At 42.0% G+C, this 20,671-nt stretch overlaps 1 protein-coding gene and 1 long non-coding RNA gene across 2 annotated transcripts in view; one reads left to right on the top strand and one right to left on the bottom strand.

Moving 5' to 3' along the window:
• LPP (LIM domain containing preferred translocation partner in lipoma) overlaps positions 1 to 236 on the bottom strand; it is a 670,645-nt gene extending 670,409 nt beyond the window's left edge. Inside the window, exon 1 of the mRNA XM_030932348.1 lies at positions 43 to 236. Within this exon, the coding sequence (XP_030788208.1) occupies positions 43 to 65 (23 nt within the window). The 5' untranslated portion in view covers positions 66 to 236. The remainder of the gene's footprint in view (positions 1 to 42) is intronic.
• LOC115898257 lies at positions 236 to 15,257 on the top strand. Its single transcript, XR_004057945.1, has 3 exons — positions 236 to 1,177; positions 6,991 to 7,072; positions 15,153 to 15,257. It is a non-coding gene; the product is annotated as an uncharacterized LOC115898257 (long non-coding RNA).
• The last annotated feature ends 5,414 nt before the right edge of the window (positions 15,258 to 20,671 follow it).

The following is a 20,671-nucleotide window of genomic DNA, read 5'->3' on the forward strand; positions in this document are numbered from 1 at the left end:
CCTGAGCGCTGGAGGCTGACGTCAGGGGCCTGAATTCCTGACTTTGCCTGCACGCATTTGTCCATGTAAGGTATGGGAAGGCGTGTGCCCGCGGAGCCGCCGCGCAGAGCTCGCCTGGCGGGGGAGGGGAAACCCGCAGCCGGCAGTGGCTTTGCCAAAAGGTGGGCGCACTGAGGGCACTTGCATTTCCTGAGAGGAAGAGGAGGAGACGCGGGAACGCAGGGAGCTTGCAAAGGAGGAAGGGAAAGAGGGAGATGTGGAGACTTTACCCCTGCTAGAGGAAGAGGAAGGAGACGTAGGAGGAAGCGGCCGCGTCAGGGGGCTCCTGGAAAATGGAAAAGCCTGCGTCCACTATTAAGGCGTCAAATTAAGGCACTGAGCCTGAGTGGAAGAGATCCAGCCATGAAATCCCCTTCCAAGATTTTCCTCGTGAGCCCCGCCCTGGATTCCCAGCAAGACTCAAAACTTACAAGGTGTCAGAGCTGGCAAAGACCAACTTCCAACCCGTCCGCTTGGCACGTGAGGAGACTGAAGCTCTCGGAAGAGAAATGACTTGTACAGGGTCGTCACTCAACAGATCGAGGAGCAGGCCCAGGCGCTCTGCCTCCCACTTGGGTTGCCGCCTCCAGGAAGGGCCCTGGCTTCCTTTTAGCCCTGAGCCTTGAAGCAGGTTAGATGTCCACAGGCTGCGCGGACCACCCAGTGATTTCTACTGCTCTTGGCCCAGAGCCAGTTCCTGGAAGGTCCTGGTTGACAGTGAGCCCTGAATATCAATGACAATCAGTTGCTCCAGGGCAACTTCCTCTGTCCTGTGCTCAAATATATGAATCCCTGGAGTTTAACGTTTACTTCTGAGCCCCGCCCAGAAAGTTTGCTCTGTGCTTATAGCTTCAAAAAAGTCTGCGAACGGGATGAACTGGTTTGAATACAGACAAGCCTGTTATTGGAAAGTTTGAGTTGGATTTTTTTTCCCCCTCTGACATCTGTAAGGGTGAACGACGATGAGAACCACCACTTACTGTGCTAGGGGATTATGACGTGCAGCAGCCATTGCCTGGAAAGCACTCCATGCCCTGGGACGTCCTTTCCTTGTACTTCTCTCCTATTAATATCTAAAATAATCCCTCACGTTAGCATATAATGAAAGCAGTCTCTCACCCGGCTATTGCATCTTCAGGTGAGTTAGATAGGACAAAGCGTAGTCCCCCGCTTTACACTTCAGGCAAAAACTTAAGGAACGTTACTCGCCCAACACAAAATAACTGGCTGCCCAAGCACCTGTCTTCCCCTCCTCCCATACGGGTCTCCTGACTAATCCCTTGATCTTTCCATACCTGGCCCCGACCTCTAGCAGGACATAATTCCATTCATAACTGTTGAGAGTACACCATGAACTACCGATTCATAAAAACTCCAAAAAGTGGTTCTTCTGAGGATGGATTTTAGTGGGATTCTTTTGATCAGGAATTAAGGAAATAATGTAAAAACACATGTTATTGGATTTATTAAGCACCTTCCTTGTGCTTAATAAGTATTTGAATTCAGACATTTCAGGGGTAAGACTACTTAACCTGTTCCTAACAACTATCTAATGCTCACATATAAAAATATGAACATGGTTGGGCGCGGTGGCTCACACCTGTAATTCCAGGATGTCGAGGCGGGCAAATCACCTGAGGTCAGGAGCTCGAGATCAGCCTGGCCAACATGGCAAAACCCTGTCTCTACTAAAAATACAAAAAATTAGCCGGGCGTGGTGGCGAGCGCCTGTAATCCCAGCTATTCCGGAAGCTGAGGTAGGAGAATTGCTTGAACCCGGGAGGCAGAGGTTTTAGTGAGTCGAGATTGCGCCACTGCACTCCAGCCTGGGGGACAAAGCAATACTGTCTTAAAAAAAAAAAAAAAAAAAAGAACGCAGGGCCGGGCGCGGTGGCTCAAGCCTGTAATCCCAGCACTTTGGGAGGCCGAGACGGGCGGATCACGAGGTCAGGAGATCGAGACCATCCTGGCTAACACGGTGAAACCCCGTCTCTACTAAAAAATACAAAAAAAAAAAACTAGCCGGGCGAGGTGGCAGGCGCCTGTAGTCCCAGCTACTCGGGAGGCTGAGGCAGGAGAATGGCGTAAACCCGGGAGGCGGAGCTTGCAGTGAGCTGAGGTCCCACTACTGCACTCCAGCCTGGGCGACAGAGCGAGACTCCGTCTCAAAAAAAAAAAAGAACGCAGTAGTAGAGAGATAAGGTCGAGAATAACCACCCATTCCACAGAATAATAAAGAATTTATCTCTTTGCAACTAACATAGTTTGAAATGGGAAATATGAGCTCTTAGAGAGATTTTTTTCTGGGGTTTTAAAAAGGTCAGATCCTATCAAAACACAGTTCACTCACTCAAACATTTCAGCATACTCACATTCTGAGTACTACTGTTTACTATGAAAAGAATTCCAGTGTTACATGAAGTAAAAATGGATTGTCTCAATTCTCATGGAATATAACGGGACTTGACAAGCATTTCCTTTTTTTTTTTTCTTCAGTAACCCACTTATAAAGAATAATAGGGTCCTAATGAGGATTAAGATTTAATAAGGTATAATTAGAGTTGTTCATTTCTTCCATCATACACATTATAAGAGTACTGTGCTGGATCCAGAAACGCTACTATTTATGTTGAAACTGTTGTGTGCGTGTGTTGGGGAAGATCACTATGTTTCTCCTCCTGAAATGTTTATGAATTGCTCAGGTGAGCATGGTGAGCATGGTGTTAGCATGAACATCATATAAGGTTAACTACACAAGATAATTTTGACTCATGAGGAACTTCCCAGGAATATAACCACCCAAGTCATAATCTGCTTAGTGAACCACATACAGTGTTGTCGTCAGTGCTAACCCCACCAAAAGCCTCATTCCCATTGACTGTTCCGGTTTCTTTCATACTCTTATTTTTCTCAACCCCCTGTTACAACTTCCTATGTGCGGGGGCTTGCACGAAATGGAAAGTTGTATAAATTTGCACTCAGTGGTAGAAAAACACTGGTTTACTAATTCAGAGACTAAAAAGAGCACAGAATTTCAGGTGCAGTGTGGGGTCATTTGGTCCAAGGATAGCACACTGGTGGCCTAAAGGCTACCAGCAGCATTTTCATGGGTTCAGTAATGGCATAAAAGACTTTCAGGCAAGCTGGGCTTGGGTCCTGCCTTTCATTTGCATCCATTACAGTCCTGTACACATGGCCTTTGTGGAGATCATGCCAGTCCTTATTTTGGAGTGCCCGGCAATACTTTAAGGAGTTTTCATACACAATTCACTTAACTCTCACAAGACCCCTTCTTAGCTTGGCATTATTATTTTTTTATTTTATCCATGAAGAAACTAAAGCCCAGGGAGTTTAAGTACTAGCTCTGTGTTGAGAGCTGAGTAAGCTCTTTATTATTATTATTATTATTATTATTATTATTATTGAGATGGAGTCTCACTCTGTTGCCCAGGCTGGAGTGCAGTGGCACAATCTCTGCTCGCTGCAAGCTCCACCTCCTGGGTTCACGCCATTCTCCTGCCTCAGCCTCCTGAGTAGCTGGGACTACAGGCGCCCACCACCACGCCTAAATTTTTTTTTTTTTTTTGTATTTTTAGTAGAGACGGAGTTTCACCGTGTTAGCCAGGATGATCTCGATCTCCTGACCTCGTGATTTGCCCTTGGCCCCCCAAAGTGCTAGTATTACAGACGTGAGCCACCATGCCCGGCCCCTAGTTGAGTAAGCTCTTACTCAGCTGAGGGTAGGTAAGCTAAAATTCCACGCTGATCCCTGGCAAGCTGGCACCTCGCTCACCCACTGTTGAGTGACCATCTGCTCTCAGTTTGAACACTCCAGCATAGGGAACTTATGATCTACAGCTGACCAAGAGGAAAAGTTCTGAAGAGGCTACTAGAAAAATAACAAGAATAAGAGGGCCATGGGTGATAGAAGGTAAATACCAATCTGCTATTGCCTCTGAGAACCTAACACCCATCAGGCCAAATGCCTCTAGTATGGTTTGCACAGACCTTCATAATTTGGCACCTACTTGTTCCTTCAGCCTCATTTCTTCCAGGATTTTACGTGCCCCCACCCTCCACCCTGCTTCTAGTAGTTTTCCAAGCACATCTTACCTCTCCCTGCTTATCTCTGTTTGCACATCTTCCCTTTTCCCTCAGGAGTCCTCAGCCTTCTCTTTCAGATAACCTCAAGTGATGGGGCCTGAACGCAAGCAGACCAACAAGAGGAGCCCAGGCATTTGGAAGTAGCAATCAAGATTAGCATGGGGGCCGGGCGCGGTGGCTCACACCCGTAATTCCAGCACTTTGGGAGGCCTAGGCGGACGGATCACCTGAGGTTGGGAGTTTGAGACCAGCCTGGCCAACATGTGAAACCTCGTCTCTACTAAAAATACAAAAATTAGCTAGGCATGGTGGTACACGTTTATAATCCCACCTACTCTGGAGGCTGGGGCACAAGTATCGCTTGAACCTGGGAGGCAGCGGTTCCAGTGAGCCAAGATCACCCTACTGCACTCTAGCTTGGTTGACAGAGCAAGACTGTGTCTCAAAAAAAAAAAAAAAGACTAGCACAGAGAGGGACACAAGAGAGAAATGTTTATGGTCCTTGCCTTACCCTAAATTACTCTGCAACCTTTTGGCAAGTCACTTCCTCTCTATTCTCAGTTTCTTAATCTATTGGGTTCTTAGACTTGGTGGTCTCCAATATTCTCCCAGTTTTTCAGTTTGATGTTACATTCTACCCAGTGACCAAATTCATATTCCGGAAGCATAGTATGCTATGTCATACCACAAATCTTGTAAATGTTCCTGATATGGTTTGGCTGTATCCCCACCTAAATCTCATCTTGAATTGCAGTTCCCATAATCCACACGTGTCATGGGAGGGACCAGGTGGAGATAGTTGAATCATAGGGGCTGAGGGACCAGGTGGAGATAGTTGAATCAGAGGGGCTGAGGGACCAGGTGGAGATAGTTGAATCAGAAGGGCTGAGGGACCAGGTGGAGACAGTTGAATCATAGGGGCTATTTTCCCCTCCTGTTCTCGTGATAGTGAGTTAGTTCTCATGAGATCTGATGGTTTTTTAAGGGTCTTTCCCCTTCACTGAGCACTCATTCTTCTGCCTCCTGTTGCCACATGAAGAAGGACATGTTTGCTTCCCCTTCTGCCATGATTGTAAGTTTCTTGAGACCTCCTAGCCATGCTGGACTGTTGAGTCAATTAAACTTTTTTCCTTTATAAATTTCCCAGTCTTGAGTATGTCTTTATTAGCTGTTTGATAATGGACTGATAGGGTTCAATAATATCAACCAAATTAAGTTCATACCCGGCAGCTTCCCCTTCCTTATTTCATGATCAAATCCTGATGGCCTTTTCCAACTATAAGCTGTACCTCCAACACCCCCTCCACCATACACATACGCACGCCACTTCCTTTACTTCCTGCCTCCAGGCTTTTGCATGTTTAGTTTTCTCCTCTTGAACCTAAAAGACTTTCCAGGCCCATCTCCAAAACTGCAGATTCTACCTGTCCAGCCAACCCCGTCTCACAGAATCTCTACCCCATTGCCCATTCCTTCCAAACTCCCTCCATTAATATGAAAATAACTTCTCTATTTTCTCAAAAAGATGCCCATTTCATTATCCCAACGCATTACAATTTTTCATCAGTGAGTTTGATCTCCTCCATGCAAATATAGAATTCTTTGTATTAGTCTTCATGTCTTGTTCATTTCTCTTCCCCAGCAGCCAAGGCAGTACCTGGCACTTATAACCAAGTGTTATCCAGTAAGTGAGTGAATGAGTGAATCACTCTTTCACTCAATGTGGATAGAAAAGCAACACAATTGATGCTGTCCCTCTGGAAGATTGGTCATGTTTCTTTAGACCATGACTCTGAGCAGGCATCAGAAGCGGCAAGGGGAAGAGACAGGACGAATACTAGTCATTTGTTACAATGTGCTCTGTGTGCACTTTCTAGGCCTTCTGACAATTACCATACATAAATTGTATAAATTTTCTGATAACATAGTTCTGCTGTTAGAATAGACATGAAATTAAAGCCATGGTTATTTTGCAACTTTATATAAACAAAATTCAAAAAGATACCTAAGGTCATCTTTTTTCAGAAATAACTAAGCATAAGTGACAGTTTTAATATTTTATGTATCCTCTTCTATAGTTGAGCATAGGTCTTTTCCAAGATTATAGTACCAGTGTCTTATACAAACCAGGCCTCTGGGTGACAGTGACTCTAGCTTGGCCCAATGAGCATCAGCCTTTGGAAAAGAGATTAAAAACTTAATTTGGTAAATAGTAGTACAGGCTTGTAGTAAATGAAACACTAAAGATAATAAAACAGTTTACAGACTGGGCGTGATGGCTCACACCTATAATCCCAGCACTATGGGAGGCCGAGACGGGCAGATCACTTGAGGTCAGGAGGTCAGGAAGCCAACAAGGTGAAACCTCGTCTCTACTAAAATACAAAAGGTAGCCAGGTGTGGTGGAGGGCACCTGTAATCCCAACTACTTGGGAGGCTGAGGCAGGAGAATCACTTGAACGCAGTGGGCAGAGGTTGCAGTGAGCTGAGATCATGCCACTGCACTCCAGCCTGGAGGACACAGTGAGACTCCCTCTCAAAAATATAAATTAAATTAAATTAAACAGATTATAAAAGGTTTGCTTACTCTCCTTCACATCTCATTATAGAATGGAGGAAGAAAGCCAATGTAAAAAAATAATGTATGATCAGACTTCCTAAATGAATGTTTTCTCTTTTTATTGAGTACTAGGTCTTTGGTGTCACAAGCTAATTTCTTCATTAGCTTACAGGAATCAAATCAATATGGACAAATGATAATTTGTATCTGTCCCATGTGTTTCTGCACAATTTCTACCCAGTTTTTAGTAAGTGGCTATAATGTTATCACTATTTGCATTTTGCCAGATCACAGGATCGGATTGTCTGAATGTATTTTGGTGCATCCCAACTCAGCCACCTGTACCAATCTAACGGCTTTTGACCTCAGGTAAGTGCAGGACTTAGAAGAGATATGATTGTGCCTGGAAGCCTGTGAATCTTCAGAGATCAGGCAGAGCTGTCTCACAGTGGGGGCCAGTCTCTTGTAGCAGAGAAGTTGGTAGGCAGAGCTTTAATCCTTTTTGTGTTCACTACCAATGAAAAGTTTCAAAGAGACTCAAACAACAAGGGAGACAGTTTATGCCACTTTTTTGCTCTAACAACAGGTTATTATGCACCTGCTAGCCTTATTAGGCCTGGGAATACAGTGTTGAGAAAAACATTAATAGACTCAGTTCCTACCCTACATCCTAAAACAAAGATAATACGTAATACCAGTTCCAAGCAGAGGGGTGTTGTTGAGATAGCTTTGCTGAGATCTCCCAGTAGACCACTGGATGGGCTAGATCCACTGTGGCAGCTGAGAGCCTCCTTTGATGGTGATGGGGCAGGCAGTGCTGAGCCTGGAGACACAACCGAGCTGGGGAAACACAAACATGGCACATACATTTTTGTCTTCACACAACAACAGAAGCAGGAGGTAAAGGATAATGTCCAAGGGTTTGATGTATGCAGCAAGGCCTCATGCGGTGGCCTAACTAGTTCCTTCAGAGAGTTGCATGGAGCTGAAGAAGGTCTACCAGTTCTTGATGAGCTCAGTACCTGGAATAGGCTTTAGGATGTGCTTTGCCTCATTCATGGCTGCAATCCACAGTCTCACTGACTCTATGGGCATCATAGCAGATATTAGGTCAGTTTTAGATGAATAGAAAGAAGTCCATGATATATATCTATGTAAATCTCTTTATATATACATGTATTTTATATATATATATATCTTCTATATATATGTATATATACACAGTTTAATTGAGGTATAATTTGCATACCATAAAATTCATTCACTTTAGGCAGAAGTGGTTTTTAGTAAATTTAGTAAATTTATGGAATTGTATAACCGTCTCTGCATTCTAATATTAGAGCAGTTCCATCACCCCAAAAACGAAACCTTGCACCCATTTATAGTCATTGCCTATTCTTATCTTCAGACCCAAATATCTACTAATCTACTTTGTGTCTCTATAAGATTTGCTTTTTCTGGACATTTCATATAAATGGAATCACAGAATGTGTGAACTTTTGCATCTGATTTATTCCACTTACCATGTTTTCAAGGTTCACTAATGTTGGAGCATAATGTATCAATAGTTTTTTCCTTTTTATGGCCAAATAATGTTCATTTGTATGGATATACCATATTCTCTTTACTCATTCATCAGCTGCTGAACATTTGGCTTATTTCCATTTGGGGGCTACAATGAATGATGCTGCTGTGACCACTCAGGTACATATTTCTATGTGGACATATATTTTCATTTCTTTTGGTTACATGATATTTTAAAGTGGGAGAAAAGGCATAGATGGAATTTTTTAAAGGATTTGAAAGGGTATGCTTAATGCTATAAAAGTGATTTTTTTTTTTTTTTTTTTTTTTTTTTTTTGAGACAGAGTCTCACTCTGTTGCCCAGGCTGGAGTGCAGTGGCAGGATCTCGGCTCACTGCAAGCTCCGCCTCCCAGGTTCTCGCAATTCTCCTGCCTCAGCCTCCCAAGTATCTGGGACTACAGGCGCCCCCCACCACGCCCGGCTAATTTTTTGTATTTTTAGTAGAGATGGGGTTTCACCGTGTTAGCCAAGATGGTCTCGATCTCCTGACCTCGTGATCCACCCGCCTCGGCCTCCCAAAGTGCTGAGATTACAGGCTCGAGCCACCGCGCCCAGCCAAGTGATTGTTTTTAAGTGGTAGAATTATTCATTCTTTTTGCTTATCTAAATTTTCTAATTTTCTTCCAATAAATGTGTCACTTTTAAATTTTCCTATGTGTCTGTAATAAGACGGACAATACAGCTTTTTAAGACAAAAAACAAACACATATTTGGGAAGATGTGATCCCTTTTGTTTGATCTTGAATCTTCCTAGCAATCTATGCCAGATGGTTTGTGGTGGAATATTATTTTGAAATATTTAATGAGATCTTTACCCATATTTCCAGACCTTGGTTCTTTATTCACCCAACTAGCTAAGACAGTCTGTGTTAGTGCATTCCCAGGGATGGAATAGACCTCAAATTGAAAGAGACTAGGTTTCTTTTACTTTGCAGAATAAACTTAATTTTAATTGCATACTCCCAATTATAGAAAATTTTCACGTTTTTGCTTTTGAGTTTGTGGGCTAACATTAGCAGACTTTTACAGGTTAACCAGTCTTTGAGAGTCATCAAAGTCAACATGGCTCAAAACTGAATTCACCCAGGCTCTGCCTTCTCCCCACTTCCATTCCATTCATGGTACCCCAACCTCCTTGTGAGGAGGATGCTCACAACCTGTGGTCATTCTTGACTTTCCTCTCCCTAACTCCTCATTCCAATCACTGGTCAAATCTGGCTGATTCTACCCACAAAATTCAATGTGTCAGCAGGGAGAGAAGAGAGGCAACAATTTTATTTATTTATTAATTTATTTACGAAACAGAGTCTTACTCTGTCATGGAGGCTGGAGTGCAGTGGCACAATCTCAGCTCACTGCAACCTCTGCCTCCCGGGTTCAAGTGATCCTCCCACATCAGCCTGCCGAGCGACTAGGATTACAGGTGTGTGCCATGCTTGGCTAATATTTTTTGTATTTTTAGTAGAGACAGGGTTTCACCATGTTAGCCAGGCTGGTCTCGGACTCCTTACCACAAGTGATTCAACCACCTCGGCCTCCCAAAGAGCTGGGATAAGCAGGGTGAGCCACCACTCCCGGCCCGAGAGGCAACAATTTAAATTTAAATGGTGATCCTCTCCACCAGGATTCTCATGAGTGGAGATACAAGATCTGAACCTCCTGGCCCACACTAGTTCTCACCACCTTTCCCTGCTTTTCATGGAGTGCTGTCTTACCTTGTTGATTGTTTAAAGATACCCGTATTTGGCCGGCAGGTGGTGGCTCACACCTGTAATCCCAGCACTTTGGGAGGCCGAGGCGGGCGGATCACTTGAAGTCAGGAGTTTGAGCCCAGCCAGGTAAACATGGTGAAACCCAGTCTCTACTAAATACAAAAATTAGCCGGGCGTGGTGGCAGGTGCCTGTAATCCCAGCTACTCAGGAGGCTGAGATAGGATAATCGCTTGAACCCAGGAGGCAGAGGTTGCAGTGAGATTGTGCCACTGCACTCCAGCCTGGGTGACAGAGCGAGACTCTGTCTCAAAAGATAATAATAAAATAAATAAAGATACCCATATTTTATTCAGCATGGCCCCAGTTAAAAGTCAGCTGCTACTTCTGGTGCTCAACCAATAAACTGTGATTAGTACCAAAGCTAGAGGAAAGGGGATTGTATTCTAAGTATTTTTCAAGGATAATTTTAAGCAAAAATGTCCACATGATTTTATTTCAGTCATCAACACTTACAGTAGGGTGGACTCCACCGTATGTTCACAAGGAAAATTCAAATGTAGTTTGAATATACAATGTTAGCACAATGCTAAAATAAACAAACTAGAATAAAAATAGATACCTATGGAGAATAGTAGGGCAGGAATTCATATTTGTGGCCCTAACATGATTTCTTTTTCTCTGTCACACAGGCTGTAATGCAGTGGCATGATCTCAAACTCCACTTCCCAGCTTGCTCACTGCAACCTCCACCTCCTGGGTTAAAGCAATTATCCTTCCTTAGCTTCCCAAGTAGCTGGGATTACCACCCAGCTGTGCCACCACACCCAGCTAATTTTTGTATTTTTTTAGTAGAGATGGGGTTTCACCATGTGTTGGCCCAGCTGATCTTGAACTCCTGACCTCAGGTGATCTGCCGGCCTCAGCCTCCGAAAGTGCTGGGATTACAGGCATGAGCCACTGCACCAGGCTTACATGATTTTTTAACCAAAAAGCTTCCAGTATTTTCACCTTCCATTTGAACCTTACAAAGTCCCACTAAGGCACGTGGTATTCCCTTGTTTATCAGGCTAACTCACAGAACATCATGCTACCTTCATATCTCACCTCTCAATCCTGATTTGCTCTAGCTGGAGATCACCCAGGTGGCTACCGCTTGTAAGCTGAGGCGCCGAAAAGGCTCTGGCTAGAAGATCTAGCTTCCTTTCAGCAAACGAGTTTATTATAAACTTTCTCTTTGCCTATGACACATGGCATAATAGGCAGAAAAGAATTGAAACCCTTTAAGATTTCCTGAGCAGAAGTACAAGCAGCTTGAGTGGTTTGGGTGGCATTTATAAGTTCCAAGTAGGACTGGTCACATTTCTTTAGGTTTCCCATGGAGATGCAGTTGAGATAAAGCCCTCAACCGCATCACTGAGCCCAGGGAGGAGGATGCTCAGATTGGGAAGCAAGAGACTTGGGCTCCAGTCCCAACTCTGTGATAAACATGTGATCCCGAACAAGTCATTTCCTCTCCCTGAGCCTTATTCATTTATTCATTTTTTCTTTCTTTCTTTCTTTCTTTTCTTTTCTTTACTTTTCTTTCTTTCTTTCTTCCTTTCTTCCTTCCTTCCTTCCTTTCTCTCTCTTTTCTTTCTTCCTTCCTTTCTTTCTTTCTTCCTGTCTTCCTTCCTTCCTTCCTTTCTGTCTCTCTCTTTTCTCTTTCTTTCTTTCTTTCTTTTTTTTCTTTCTTTCTTTCTTTCCTCTACAGGATGAAGATCCTCATTCCTGTCCCACCTTCTTCTGTATCTTTATGGCATGGACTGGATAAAACAATGCATTACAAACTGTACTTTCTTTCTGTCCTTCCTTCCTTCCTTCCTTCCTTCCTTCCTTCCTTCCTTTCTCTCTCTCTCTCTCTCTTTCTTTTCTTTCTTTCCTCTACAGGATGAAGATCTTCATTCCTGTCCCACCTTCTTCTGTATCTTTATGGCATGGACCGGATAAAACAATGCATTACAAACTGTACACACATTACAAAAGTACATTACAAACTGTAAACACTATGCAAATTTATGGAATTTTTGGTTGAAGTTCATGATTTCTGACACTGCTTTTCCTATCCCCACTCAATCTTTTCACCACTGCTTTCAAAGTGAACCCCCAGTGTTCTTTCGTGGTCTATTTGACCCTTACTTTGTCAACCTATTAAGAATGGATCTACTAAACCACAAATTGACCTAAATTCAATATATGTTGAGCCTTAATTTCTCCCAAGTGGAATACAGATAACTTTCCAGCACCAACCTCTGAAATTGAGGATTACTGAACTAATGTCTAAATGCTCTGAGTGCTTTTCTTTAAGGAAGAAAAGTGGCTGCTGCTTTGAGACGATGGCTGAATCTCCAATTAAATTCTTTAAAGCACAAGACTTTGACATTTTCTTGCTACCTTTGATTACATTAAAGGATTATATCTGATTGCTGTGGCAGATGTAAGAAGAAGAAACAGATTTGGTTTTGTTTCTTTCTATGTTATAATGACTAATTATTACAGTTCAAAAAATTATCTAAATTTCGATGTCTCCCATTGCATGCATCCCGCTTAATCAAAAGACAAATAGCATTCATTGGGATGAAGAATAAGAGAATTAAGAATCCTGGGCAGTTTATCTATGCCTGTCACTAACTCACTGCTTGATGTTTGACTGTGAGATGATCATCTTTCATACTCGGTTTGACCTTTTAGTGAATGTAATGCAAGAAACTCCCCCTGGCCCAGCACCTTCAGTCTTAAAATCTAAAAAGCAACTATTAATGATCTGGCAATGGTGTTTGCTATCTAAATAGGGTACTGTATATCCATGTTGCCCTGGACAATCCTAAATCAAGACTATCTTCTTGGGCAAATTTTATTTATTTATTTATTTATTTATTTAGAGACGGAGTTTCGCTCTTGTTGCCCAGACTGGAGTGCAGTGGCTCGATCTCGACTCACCGCAACCTCTGCCTCTTAGGTTCAAGCGATTCTCCTGCCTCAGCCTCCCGACTAGCTGGGATTACAGGCATGCGCCACCACACCCGGCTGATTTTGTATTTTTAGTAGAGGTGGGGTTTCTCCATGTTGGTCAGGTTGGTCTCAAACTCCCAACCTCCAGTGATCCGCCCACCTCAGCCTCCCAAAGTGCTGGGATTACAGGCATGAATCACTACACACGGCCTTCTTAGGCTAATTATTAATAGCGTTGCCTTTTACTCTCAAAAGTGGCCCAATTTGGGTGACTGACATTTTGGTTACCCTATAGCATAGAACTTCTTCAAATAAACTTTCTTGGGTACCTATTGATGCAGAGGCTCCTGAACATGATAATTACTTGACTTAAAGCCAGTCATGGATCCTACTCTATGAGAAAAAAGAGGCCAGTAAGCTGTATATACATACTTTACACAAAGTGTACACTTATTGTATTTTAAAATATGAAGGGTATGCAGAGAGGAGTAATTATTTTTGTTCTTTTATTCTTTCACAATTATTTTTAAGGACCTACTATAAAACAGATACATAACTGAATACTATGAACAACATATAATAAGATATGGCCAAGAAGGTGTAACACGCTAGTTCAGGTTATAAACAAGTAAAAACAAATAAAAACAAGTATATATATATATTCAGTTACAGTGATATATATATATATATATATATGTTAAGGTAAGGATGAGTCAGAGTGTTATGGAAGCCCATTGGAAGTGCACACAGGTCTTGAGGAACAGGAGTGCAGAGAAGATTTGCAGAAAGAAACAATAGGTAAAATGAGACCTGAAAGAAGATTAGGTGTTAGCTAGGTGAAGAAATGTAGGGCAATGAGGAGTGCTCTAGCCAAAGTATACAACACATGCAAAGACAGAATTTATTTCAAGGTTGTTGTAAAATAAGAGAATCAAAAATAGTTCATTATGGTTTGAGCATAGCATGGGGAGAATAAGAAAAGATGAGCTTATGAGGAAGGAGGCAACAGAACTGGCAAAATTTGGATCAAAGGAGGCAGGAGATTATTCAAAGAAAGGAACAGAGAAAGCACTGAGGTTTGGCAGAGCAGCAGGCAATCTATCCTGGATATGGACTTAAGTCCTCAGAGGATTCTTGAGCAACTAATGGGCTGCCCAGAGCTGTGCCCAGGATGGTTGTTCTAAGCAGTGGGACTGGCCTTGTGTGAGCTCAGTTCTTGCCTCTGGTCTCTCCTAGCCTGCCTTATCACCTGTGGGTCAACCTTCATGTATACACATGTATGTGGCTTCTAATTTTATAAGTGAAGAAACTCTGGGCCTTAGGGCAAGCTCTGTATCCAGCAGAGTACTGGTGAGGTATCCCTTTCACCATTAGACATTTATTTCTACTTTTTCAGAGCTGGAAAATCTCAGCTCCAACCAACAGACATGCACAGGAAAAAAGCCTGAGGACACCAAGAATTGAGCCAAAACTGGAGTATGACATCCAGTTCTCCTCTGAGGATGGATTTGGCAAGGACCTAAGTAGATAGAGTGGAAATCAAGGGTCTACTGTATCAAAATAGCAGATTATAACTCATTTTAAGAAATGTAAGCAGCAAATAAGACCACGGGGTCTATTTAGAATGCATTGATTGTGTCAGGCAGGATTTTCAGTTTTAAGTAGTGAATTGGACTCTGACAACATAAGTGGGAAATAATTTACTAAAAAGATGTTGAGTAGTTTCTAGCGTCTACTTTGACATGAAAGAACAGGTTCAGAATCTCTATACCACAAATGAAACTATTTAGTCCAATGGTGACACTCTTAAAGCAACTACTGGTTATGGACATTACTTGTACCCCAAGCATCCTTAACACTGGGTGCTGCCTGCAAAATAGCTGTCATGTTGTAGTCTGGAAACTGGATGTGGCCAGTTCTGCTCTGCTTCCTTGAACCACTTGTGTTAGTCAATGCCTGGAACGTACACATCTGGCTGGCAGTGCATACTCTGTGCATCCTAATTGCAAGAAAGACTTAGTGAGTTTTTTCGTATTTTTAGTTTCTATATGGAAGGCAAGCTTTGCTTCATAAAATGGAATATTCTCCAAACATAGGTGGGTGCAGGAGGGGATACAGATGCTGAGATGAGCAAATAATGACAAATATCCTTTACACTTGCAGAACAAGGGAAAAGAGAACATCATCCTGGAGCTACAAAGGGATAACAACCTTCTAGAAAAGATTTGCTGGAGGAACCAGAAGAAAATAATAAAGAATGTTTTGGCGTTCTTTCTCTAAGAGCTTAAAGGCATTGCCTTTTGAAACAAAAACATGAATTATAAAAAGAAAGCTCAACATGAAAAGACAGCAGGCAACGTTTCAGACTAAAATGGGAAATGAATAAAAGGAAAAAAAGTATTTTAGGAAAATAAAAGTGCAATAGTAGAATTAACTTCCATTTTGGGGAGAAGAACCAAAAGCAGAAATGACCTGAGAAAATCTAGTCTATAATACAGAGGGTAAACTTGAGAATGTCTTCTGGGTTATAGAGGATAGCACAAAGAGATTAAACAGAAACAGAGAATGATCTATGTAAGACAGGGGGGGTCAGAGATACAACCTGAGAATGATTGAAGCCCCCTAGGAAGAAAGCAGGATGATTGCTCGGAAACAATGGTTGAGGGCACAATTACAGAGATGCTCCTGAGCGGCAGTTTTACATGAGTATGCAAGCCCAAAGGTCCCCTGCATTCAAAACACAATCAAAGACAAGCTATTCACACTTACACCCGTCAGGAGTAAAGAAAAAAAGCAACCAGTCCTTTAAGCATCCAAGCATCCAGATGGTAAAAACCTTTCACCTAGAAAGGAATAAAAATTCCATTGGTTTCAGCTTTTCCGGCAATGATAATTTACCAAAAGTGATTAAAGGGATATCTTTATAGATTTGCAGAAGACAGGCTGTGAACAAGTTAATTTGTTTTGCTTGTGTGAAAGCAGCAAAAAGACAGAATTGGTTTGAAAAAGAAAGTACCCTAAAGCCTTGCTTCTCAAAGTGTGGTCCCTGGACCAGTAGCAAGAGCATCCCCCGGAAGCTTGTTCGAAATACAAAATATCAGGCTCATGCCTGTAATCCCAGCACTTTGGGAGGTTGAGGTGGGCAGATCACCTGAGGCCAGGAGTTTGAGACCAGCCTGGCCAACATGGTGAAACCCCATCTCTACTAAAAATACAAAAAAAAAAAAAAACTTAGCCAGGCATGGTGGTGGGCTCCTGTAATCCTAACTACTCGGGAGGCTGAGTCAGGAGAATTGCTTGAGCTGAGGAGGTGGAGGGAGGCTACAGTGAGCTGAGATCGTGCCACTGTACTCCGGCCTGGAGAACAGGAGTGAAACTCTGTTGGGAGAAAGAAAAAAGAAAAGAAAAGGAGAGGAGAGGAGACAAAAGACAAAATCTCCAGTCTACCCTAGACCTACTGAATCAGGATCTGCACGTTAACCAGACTTCCTGGTAATTCCTACACATACTAAAGTCTGAGAAACACTGGGTTAAGACATATTCTATGGACCAAGAATGGAAGCAAAATTAAGAACTTAAGAATGGGGGGCCGGGCATGATGGCTCACGCCTGTAATCCCAACACTTTGGGAGACCTAGGTGGGCGGACCACGAGGTCAGGAGATGGAGATTAAAAATACAAAGAGGTAGGAAGGTTGCTTGAGCCTGGGAAGTCTCTACTAAAAATACAAAAAATCAGCTGGGGATGGTGGTGTGCGCCTGTAGTCCCAGCTACTGGGGAGGCTGAGGCAGGAGAATCGCTTGAACCCAGGAGGCAGAGGTTGCAGTGAGCCAAGATTGCACCACTGCACTCCAGCCTGGGAGACAGAGCGAGATTCCATCTCAAAAAATTAAATAAAGTAAAATTTTTAAAATTTAAAAAAAAGAATGGGGAAGTGAGTGATGGTGTGTACGATTGGCAAACAATTTTGATGGTCAATAGCCACCACTTCATGAGGAAGTGCTAAAGGAACATGCTCACCGATTAAGATCACCCATGATTGAACAAATCTATGTCTCTGCAAGAACAGGAAGAGATTAGTGCCCTCCCACAGTAGCTTCTGGCAAAAAGCTTCCTTTTTATCTCTTTCATTCTGCCTTTTTATCTCTTAGGAGACTAATCCTGTAATTGTACATAAATTTCTCTTAAAGGACCTATCTCTCATGGAAAATTTAACATGGGTTTGAGAAACTCAATTAAGTATGATTAGAACAATTTTTTCTTGAATCTAGATATCCATGTCCTTGAAAAAAAATACTGGAAAGAAGTAGAGCAAGTTATTAAGTAATAAAAAGTATAATTTTTTGAAATCTCTACTTTTTCAAGTTTTATGGAATGAATTGCCTATTATGGATTATAAAGATAAACTTATATTTTAAAAACATTTTCTATCATCAAGAGAATATGTAAGCAAGAAAATATATTATAAATAACCTCTATGGCATATTATCCCTAAGTCATCCTTTCCAGCATTCTCTCTCCCTGTTCCCCTTCCTGTCCTCTGTGTTCTAGTGGACCTACCTCATGCTTTTCCACCTCCACATCTTTAATTGCTAGGAAATCCACCTCTTCTGGCCTACTTAAAATGTCTGTGATACAAATCCTACTGTCCTTCAAAACTAGTTCAGGCAACACCTTCTCCCGAAGACTCCTCTGATAGTAGAACCGTTGTTTTTGTTTATGGTTTTGTTTTGTTTTGTTTTTGAGAGCTCGGTCACCCAGTCTGGAGTGCAGTGGTGCAATCTCGGCTCACTGCAACCTCCGCCTCCTGAGTTCAAGCAATCCTCCTGCCTCAGCCTCCCAAGTAACTGGGATTACAAGCACCACCACCACGCCCAGCTAATTTTTGTATTTTTAGTAGAGATGGGGTTCTGCCATGTTGACCAGGCTGGTCTCAAACTCCTAAACTCAGGTTATCCACCCACCTTGGCCTCCCAAAGTGATGGGATTACAGGCATGGAGCCATCGCGCCCGGCTGAACCATTGTTATTGTAACTCTCCTCCAATTTCCTATGTGTCTCTTCAGGTACCTAATACTTCATATCTCATATTAGAAGTAGTGGTAGTAGTAATCATAAAGTAGTGGCAGTAATGCTGTCATGTGTTTGCTGTATTGTGAGTTCTTCAAGGCCATTTAGTGTTTTGAAATCACCTTGGTTATAGTAAGCATCAATAGGCAATTGCTAAGTGAATAACTAGTCATTTGTCCTAGGGTTTCAGGCAGGTCCAAAAGAGCAAAAGAATGGAAACATCATGCCATTTCTTCTGTCTTCTTCTACCAGCTGTGTAGCATTTCTTTGCATTTGGTTAGTATAGCAAGTAAGTTTCAATATCAGTAGCTTTGTAAACTTGACAAGTAGAAATCTCAAGAAAATACTCAAGTGGTTTTTCAAAAACATAAAACACCAGAAGAACATGTTGTATCTCTATATAAACCAACTTACCATCCTACATTGGGCAACTGGCCTCCTCAGATCCAGAGGAACTGTTTGCTCTAAAATTAGAGCAAAATGAGTTTAGATTAAGAGCACTTTAAGGCCCCTTCAAAACCTAGCCTTCTTTAATTCTTAAATGAAGATAAAACCAAATTTGGTTTTCAGGGACTTCAGTTGTTGTGTTTCAGATATTATAATGTCGAAGTACCATAACAATTATTAATGCTTATTTACAGAGAGCTAATTCTGATTCTTTCTTGGTTCTTACATCATCCAATCTCTTAGAGTATCATTTTTTCTTTCTGGAACAACTTAACGCCAAAGCCTTTCTCTCTGAGCTGTTTGCCTTCTGAAGTGAACACATACCTTCTGCAGCCACAGCTGGCCCCAGTTAACCTTTCTGCTAGCCCCCAGTGCACAGGCCCACAAGACTCAGCAATCCCAGCTTCTGAAGGAGCCCATTGTCACAACAGTTAACAATTAAATTTTCTTGCACGCTAGTTCTAAGTTAGGCAAGTGCCACTTTATTCTCAATGTATATCTCCAGTTCCAATTAAATGACCAACTTTTAATACATTCAGTGGAAATTTTATTGATAATGTATTAGGTACATAGTTATACCTTGTAAACTGTGGCTGTTATAGAACATATAATGAGCCATAATACAAACAACTAGCATTTGTTTTCAATTTTACTGTTTATGAATAATTTCCACATACCTGTGGAATTCATATCAATGATTGTCGAGTTGAGTTTCCAATGTGTTATACTTAGGAAGCATCAACAGAGGCTTGCTCCTTTCAGCTTTGTTGTGGTCAACACAGTGCAGAGTCCTGTAGTGAATCCTGCTGCACGGATATGGGTAGAGGCCATTCTACGCTGTTCATTCAACCACAGGTGATCACTCTGTATATTTATATATTGTCTCAACTGCCCAAATACAAATCAGGTTTTTCTTTCTCCATGAAGCCTTTGTAGATCCCCACCTCTCCAGACAGAAATATCTTTTCTCTTCTGAATGCCCATAGCACTTTTGCTATAACTCATTTATTAGACTTTTCATTTTTATGTTTTTAAAATTTTTAGCTGGGCATGGTGGGCCATGTCTGTAATCCCAGCACTTTGGGAGGCTGAGGCGGAGGTTGCAGTGAGCTGAGATCGCGCCATTGCATTGCAGCCTAGGCAACGAAAGCAAAACTCTGTCTCAAAAAAAAAAAAAAAAAAAACCCAATTGTTTATTACATTTTTTCTTCTGTTTATTTAATTTTTTTAAACTTTTATTTTAAGTTCAGGGAGTACATGTGCAGGTTTGTTATTTAGGTCAATTCATGTCATAGGAATTTGTTGTACAGATTATTTCATCACCCACGTACTAAGTCTAGTACCCATTATTTTTCCTGATCCTTTCCCTACTCTCATCCTCCACCATCCAATAGGCCTCAGTGTCTGCTGTTTCCCTCTATGTGTTCATGTGTTTTTATTATTTAGCCCCTACTTATAAGTGAGAACATGTGGTATGTGATTTTCTGTTTCTGTCGTAGTTTTCTAAGGATAATGGCCTCCAACTCCATGCATGTTTCTGCAAAGGGCATGATCTCCTTTTTTTATGGCTGAATAGTATTCCATGGTACATATGTACCACATTTTCTTTATCCAGCCTGCCATTGATAAGCATTTAGGCTGATTCCATGTTCTCTATCCTTCACTAGTCTATGAATGTCTGCCCTAGACCGACTGAATCAGACTCCAAGGATTATATGTAATCATAAAAAGCCTCATTGTTCACATGTGGAGCCAGGAATATCTGTGCTCCACAGACAGGGAAGGCACCATATACATAAGTCCCATGTCCCTCGAGTGATTGTGGAATGTAGTGGTTAAGAACCTGGGCACTGACATAACTGACTACCTGGGTTCATGTCCCAGCTCTGCCACTTACAATTTAGGCTTTTGGCAAGTCACTTAACCACCGTGAATTTCAAATGTGTACATGGGATAATAGTGCCTGCCTCATAGGCTTATCATGGGCTTAAATGAGTCAACATGTATAAGCACTAGGAGTGCCTGGCACTTAGTGTGTGCTGTATGTCAGCTGTTATTGTCCCCTATGGAGAGCTGCATCCAGAAGCTGCTTGATTGAATACAGAAAACGATATACACAGACTTCTACTGCTATGAAGCACAACCACATGAATAATATACTTGTGT

The sequence above is a fragment of the Rhinopithecus roxellana genome, chromosome 1, assembly GCF_007565055.1.
Source record: "Rhinopithecus roxellana isolate Shanxi Qingling chromosome 1, ASM756505v1, whole genome shotgun sequence".
NCBI lineage: Eukaryota > Metazoa > Chordata > Mammalia > Primates > Cercopithecidae > Rhinopithecus > Rhinopithecus roxellana.